The 6,180-nt window shown below is 46.3% G+C and overlaps 2 protein-coding genes across 2 annotated transcripts; one reads left to right on the forward strand and one right to left on the reverse strand.

Moving 5' to 3' along the window:
• On the forward strand, positions 1-1,715 carry ppan (Brix domain-containing protein peter pan). Its single transcript, XM_065239667.1, has 3 exons — positions 1-406; positions 466-645; positions 713-1,715. Exons 1-3 carry the CDS (start codon positions 74-76, stop codon positions 1,673-1,675), a joined length of 1,476 nt encoding a protein of 491 aa, XP_065095739.1. The 5' UTR covers positions 1-73; the 3' UTR covers positions 1,676-1,715.
• Positions 1,716-2,435: 720 nt separating this feature from the next.
• On the reverse strand, positions 2,436-5,330 carry LOC135717649 (WD repeat-containing protein 36). Its single transcript, XM_065239816.1, has 2 exons — positions 3,704-5,330; positions 2,436-3,639 (listed from the first exon to the last, which is right to left on the reverse strand). The coding sequence occupies exons 1-2, from the start codon at positions 5,238-5,240 to the stop codon at positions 2,447-2,449; spliced, it is 2,730 nt and encodes a 909-aa protein (XP_065095888.1). The 5' UTR covers positions 5,241-5,330; the 3' UTR covers positions 2,436-2,446.
• Between the last annotated feature and the right edge of the window lie 850 nt (positions 5,331-6,180).

A 6,180-nucleotide genomic window follows, 5' to 3' on the forward strand; every position in this document is an offset into this window, starting at 1 on the left:
CCGTTTGCAGAAGGACACGCGTGTTTATTTTGCAATTTTATCCACTGTTTTATTTTGTAAATTACTAGCGAAAATGCGTAAAAAAGGACGCCGCAATAAGAGTAAAGTGAAAGTGGACACACCCGTGTTCGAAGAATCGACCGCGGTCAAGAATGCACCGCACACGTACGTCATTCACCGGGGTGAAAGGTGCTCCTCAGTGGTATCTCTATCCCGTGATTTTCGTCGGATGATGGAACCCTTCACGGCTAGTGCACTGCGCGAACGACGTGTTAACAAGATAAAGGATTTTGTTCACCTGTCTGGATTCTTTCACGTTTCCCACATGTGTCTATTCTCGCTGTCGCCGCAGACCCTATCGCTCAAGATCATCCGCATGCCGAAGGGACCGACACTGACCTTCCGGGTAAGTGTTAAAATTCAATTTGAAGGCTTTCGTGAAATTAGTAACAGATTTGAAAACAGGTAACACAATACACTCTAGCCAAGGACGTGATTAGCATGTCGAAAAAACAGTTCGTGGACGAGGAAAGCTTCCACACTCCTCCGCTGGTTATCCTGAACAGTTTCAGCGGCGAAGGCAAGCATCTCAAACTAATGGCCTCAACCTTCCAGAACATGTTCCCGGCGATAAATCTATCAACGGTGAGCTAAATATTGAGTTTGAGATAGTGGTTTCCATCGTTAACTCGGTTTTTTTAATCAATTCTAGGTAAAGTTATCGTCCCTGAAGCGATGCGTTCTTCTCTCGTACAACCCGGTTTCAAAACTGATTGACTTACGTCACTATTCCGTTACTGTGGTGCCGGTGAACTTGAACAAAGGAGTCAAGAAGGTCGTAACCCGAAACATCCCCAACATGTCCAAATTTGACGACATTGCCGATTTCGTTGAGAAAGGTCACCTGCTGTCGGACTCCGAATTCGACGACGAAGAAACACACGTGATGCTACCTCAAAATCTTCGACGGGGCAACCTGGCGGACAACAAATCGGCGCTGCGATTGCACGAAATCGGACCACGCGTGACGATGCGCTTGATGAAGGTAGAGGAAGATTTGCTGACGGGTGAAGTCCTGTATCACGACTACATCCAGAAGAATGCCGTCGAAGTGGAGGAACTGCGTAAAAAGCGTGCCGCGAAAAAGCGTCTGAAGGAACAACGCAAACAGAAACAGGAGGAAAATAAGAAAAAGAAGGACATTAAAAAGGTCGAACACAAGGCGAAGAGTGGAAGTATAACCGATCGGGACAAACAGTTGCTGAAGGATGCAGAGGAAGCCATTGGGGATCAGTCGGATGAGGACGATACCCGCTACTACAAGGAAGCGATCGGAGAGGCTCCGGAAAAGGAATTGTTCGATGGACAGAGCGGTACCAGAAAGAGGCCTTTCATTCCGAAGGGGGCAAATTATTCGCTGAAACCGAAGAAGCCAAGGCTCGATAAGAAGAAGGACTATGACGATGATGAAAGGGACGATCGAAGAGGAGGCGGTAGGAAGGGCAAAGGTGGCTTTAAGGGAAAAGGCGGGTCGGCCACTAAGAAGGGTGGTAAGTTTTCGGGGAAGAAGATTGGAGGAGAGTATAAGGGAAAATCAAAGTACGACGGAAAAATCAAGAAGTCGGACGGAAAAGGCAAAGGTAAGTCGAACTTCAAAGGTGGTAAAAAGAAGTAGAATGAGATGTGGGTTCGAAAATAGAACGCAGTTTAATTCATAGTGGTTGCATTTTTGATGAATGTAAATATCACCAAGCCATATCTAGCGGAATGGAGGAAGCTTACGGTCAAAATCCAACTCCAAGCTGCAAACAAAATTTCAGCAATCACATTCTTTGAATTGTTTTTTTTTTTGTCTATATGTAGTGAATTCGTTTCCCAGCTAAGCTTGCTGTCTATCTAGTACTGCTTAAAATTCTGTCAAATACGTCTACAATTATCACCGTCACATCACTCACTAATTTGTCCCCATTACAGAAAAAAAAAATTGATGCTCATAATCGATCCAATACATGGGAGATAGGAAATCGCCTAGAACATTTTACTCGATCCATGGCTGCATATTGCCACCAGCAACGCTGTTTGCGGATGCTCCGCTAGTTACCTGGACGATCCACCTTGCCCGCTGCACGCATTTTGTCTAGTTCCAGTCCGGTCGTTTTCGAGAACCATTTGCATCAGGTTTTCGTCCGATATTCTTTTGAAGTGCGCAGCCCATCGTTATCGCCCACTTTCATTCGCCGTCTCCTCTTTCCAGCTGCACTCCACCTTAGGCCTTCCGTTCGAAAAGGAGATAAACTAGTTAAAAGTGAAGCCGTTTTGTACTTTTTTCTTACCGTGCATACAATCTGTTCTACCTACGCATGTGTACGGAAACTTCTTTCAAAATAACAACTAGTTCTTTTTTTTCAGTTTAACGACTGTTCTTTTTAATATAATCAAAACGACTTCAAACATTGAAGTTCCTCAGACTACTAACCACTCCCATCCCGTAGAGCAATCGTTCTTCCAACAAATTCCACCCCTTGGCCTGCGCCTGTTCTACCTCGTCCAGCATTGCCCTCAGCTCCTCGTTATCCACAATGGTTCGCCCATGGCTCTTGAGGAATACACTCAGCCAGCTCTGGCCCAGTTCGAAACCCCGGTTGCTCTCCAGCAGTGCCACAATCATTCGCATGAAAGCATTCATCACCGAGACACTTCCGCTGCCCCCGTCCAAGGGACTAAGGTTCCGAATTTCGAAATCCACCATGGAGGGTCCCAGCTTTTGGAGAAAATTGATCGCCTTCATGAACTCCTCATCGCCATTGGACACGGCGTCCTTTAGCAGCTTCCCGAAACTGGTCAACTGTTCCACCTGTTTCTGTTTTACAATCCTGGACGAATCGTCCGCCTGTTGATCTAGTGCTTCGCTCAAATCGAATTGGAAATCCAATCCGGAAACAGTCGGCAGGAAGAATGGTGCCGACTTTGGCTTCTGCGGTGCTTGCTTCGGGCGGTTTCGCTTTTTGATGATGTCTAAATTGAGTAGATTTTGCCAACGCGAGGCAGCCAAGTTGGACATTGTAATCAATTCCCGCGAAAGTTGTGGTGGACTCTCATAGTTGAGATTGATATCTTCCATGGCATCTTCCAGGTCGTCGATTTCCATCTCGGTCTCATCGATCAATGCCGTCGCGTTTTCGTCGGAAATCGTTGCCGGGAGGTTCATCAACGGGGCTTCGGCATCCGGTTTGATTGCCCTGAGGGACACGTGCGAGAAAAGAGTTTTGTTTGCCCACAGGTAAATTCCCTTGTTGTCTACGTACGTCGTTGCCAGGAAGTCCCCCGTTGGCGACATACTCAGAGAGGTGCAAACCTGAGGCATACGGAAATGATCGACAAGATACGCGGATGGGATGTCCCATACTTTAACGGTGCAATCTCGGCTGGCCGTAAGAAGCCAACGACTATCCGGCGAAAAACAAGCATCGGTGATAGGTCCCTTATGACCGACGAACTTCCTTACGACCGCACGGCTATCCGAATCCACAATCAGTACCGTAAAATCATCCAGTGCAACAACAATCATGGCACTTTCGCGGTGGGTACTAAATAGAGACACCGGTTCCTCGAGTTGCAAACTGCACACCGGTTTGTTAGCTGAAAAATATAAGATCCATAAGTAGGTAATTGCCACACCAACAACTAACATTCTCATTCTTACTGTTCTGTTTGAAAAGCCACCACTTGAGCTTTCCCTCTGCTCCACCGGAAACCACGAACTGGTTCAGGTTGTCCATGGAAATTCCTCGCACTGCCACGCCGTCATGCGCCGGTGGCTTTCCATAGGTCGCCCGGTGTATTCCACTCTGAATGTTAAATCGTTCCAAGTGTCCACTGGAGTAACCAATCGTAACGAAATTACCACAATGGCTCAGGCAAAGTGCCGTGGCAGTTACTCCAAAATCAGTACGATTCTTATTCTGAAAGACTTCCGGTATCAACTTTAGCTCACCCATCCTACACTTGTCGAATGACCAGGTAGTGACCTGGACCAGTCCAACATGGGCAGCAGCAATGCTGTCCCATTCCTTGTCCCTGGTCGTCTCTGAGGTGAACAAGCTGATCGCCGGCATCCGGAAAGGATCCTCCCCCTTTCGATGCTTTTTCGAGGCCTTACGATTGTAGCTAGCCTTACCAAGACTCTTATTCAATGTTTCTGAAATGGTACTGAAAATCCTGAGGGAGGAATCCTCCCCAGCAGACAGTATGTGTTGCCCTGTAGAACCATGATAGCGAATACACGTTGGAGGAGCTCCATGTCCATCGCGAATTCTCAGTAGTCGAGCACCACCATCCGGTAAGTCGAAAATCCAAAGCTTCATCGAGTTGTCCGGGGATGTTGTCAGCAGCAAAGGCTCATTCGGAAAGCACTGAAGACTCGTAACGGAATCATCATGAGCCAACAACGTAGAAACGATCGCCTGCTCTTCCAGATTCCAAAATGTTACCTGACCATTAGTGCTAGCCGTTGCCATAATAGGATGCCCATCCGTGCGGAACGTAATCCCCGTCACCGGTCCCCAGTCCTGCGTCAGCTCTATGATTGTTTCTTCAAACTTTAGATTCATCAGTACGATCTTTCCATTTTGGAGACCAATAGCCGCCACATCAATTGCCGGGGCTTGCTCCAAAACCACAACCTTACTATCAAACCCCTTGAAAGTATACACCAGCTTTGCATTTTTTATATTCCAAAGCTGCAGTCCACCCTGGCTACTTCCCAGCAAAATCTTGTTCTTATAGGAAGCCGGGTGCATCAGAGCCGAAATTTCGAACTGCTCATTGTTGAATGGAATCTCCAGATAAACCTCCTCCGTGCCAACGAACCAAATCTTTAGCAAACTTCCCTCGTCCACCGAGAGCAGATGCTTCCCAAATGGAAGCAGCAGGTGCACTCGCTTCTCGTGCCCTTTGTACGTCTTACGTAGCTGTGTACTCGATCTCCAGCCGTAGATCACATTTCCACTGGCAACATAGGTCAAGAACCCGTCCGCCGCGATGCAGCTTATATCTTCCGGGTGCAGTCCTCCGACCCGAATCAGTCGGAAGCTATTGGCACCGTACACATGGAACGACTTACCCACGCAGGTTGTTATGACATTCTCGTTGCGCTTCTCGATGTACCGCACGTAGGCCTGAACGTGATTGCTCACGTAGCCCAGGGCACGGTTTTGCTGGAATATTACACTACCGCGCATTTTCCGACACAAGGGCGATTGTTTCTATCTATTTATGCAACTAAACTTGTTAAGAGTTCGATAAGAATTGGAAAAATGTTACATTACCGAGACGAACCGCGTTGCGTTTTTTGAATGGTTTGCGGTAAAACAAAAACACGTGCATGTTTTGTTTTTGAATCGACTGTCATGTCATGCACGCTCGTGGAGTTTCAACAATGTGTAAACGCTATTTCCAAACTACCCAAATTTTAGTGTACACTGATAAATTGAACTATTCCCAGTTTGCTTGAAATTTAATCAATTTGACATTATAAACATTAGGGGTTATTGGTTTTTCCTATGTTTCGAGGGGTGAATCGATTAGCTTGGGACCGAATAGAGTACCAGACCCTAATAAAAATTGTATGGTTAATTTGCTTAACGACGTGTTCTGGGTATCATCCAAACCATTTATGGAATAGTTCAATGATTTGGGTTATCGTTCGTTTATGGTTATTTTTTATTAGGGGAGCTGAGCCAAAAAGTTGAGCACGTTATTTCTGTGGAATGTGCAAGGTTTACCACTTTATTCACCCCAGGATTGTTGTGTACACCTTGTTTGTTGTGTACACCTTTGTACATATATTCATCTTGGCATGAGGGTGAACAATCAGAACAATACAATAAACATAAACAGAATAAAAAGTTTCGCTACCGCGTTCTGATCGGTGTTTTTAGTGCTCGACAATAAATAAGATAAACGTTTAATCTCGCGTGTGCTCTTTATTTTTCCACAACTGATCCGAATCCGTTCGCTGTTGTTCTGTTTCGCATTCCTGCCGTCAGGTTATGGGCCCAGTAGGATCGGATCGAAAAGTGAAAACGTTGAAAAGTTTTGGCCCGGTGTGACGCCATTCTTTTGTGCTTACCGCTACGTGCGATGTGTGGAAAGAACGTTCGAGAAGGACTCGAGCCGCGA

Source organism: Ochlerotatus camptorhynchus, unplaced genomic scaffold (genome assembly GCF_037179485.1).
Source record: "Ochlerotatus camptorhynchus isolate MF236.1 unplaced genomic scaffold, CSIRO-AGI_Acam_v1.1 ptg000062l, whole genome shotgun sequence".
Lineage (NCBI taxonomy): Eukaryota > Metazoa > Arthropoda > Insecta > Diptera > Culicidae > Ochlerotatus > Ochlerotatus camptorhynchus.

Coding starts and splice junctions, on each gene's coding strand:
- ppan (XM_065239667.1), top strand. CDS start 74: ATGCGTAAAAAAGGACGCCGCAATAAGAGTAAAGTGAAAGTGGACACA. Junction 407..465: donor GACCGACACTGACCTTCCGG/GTAAGTGTTAAA, acceptor ATTTGAAAACAG/GTAACACAATACACTCTAGC. Junction 646..712: donor CGGCGATAAATCTATCAACG/GTGAGCTAAATA, acceptor AATCAATTCTAG/GTAAAGTTATCGTCCCTGAA.
- LOC135717649 (XM_065239816.1), bottom strand. CDS start 5,240: ATGCGCGGTAGTGTAATATTCCAGCAAAACCGTGCCCTGGGCTACGTG. Junction 3,640..3,703: donor GTGGCTTTTCAAACAGAACA/GTAAGAATGAGA, acceptor TATATTTTTCAG/CTAACAAACCGGTGTGCAGT.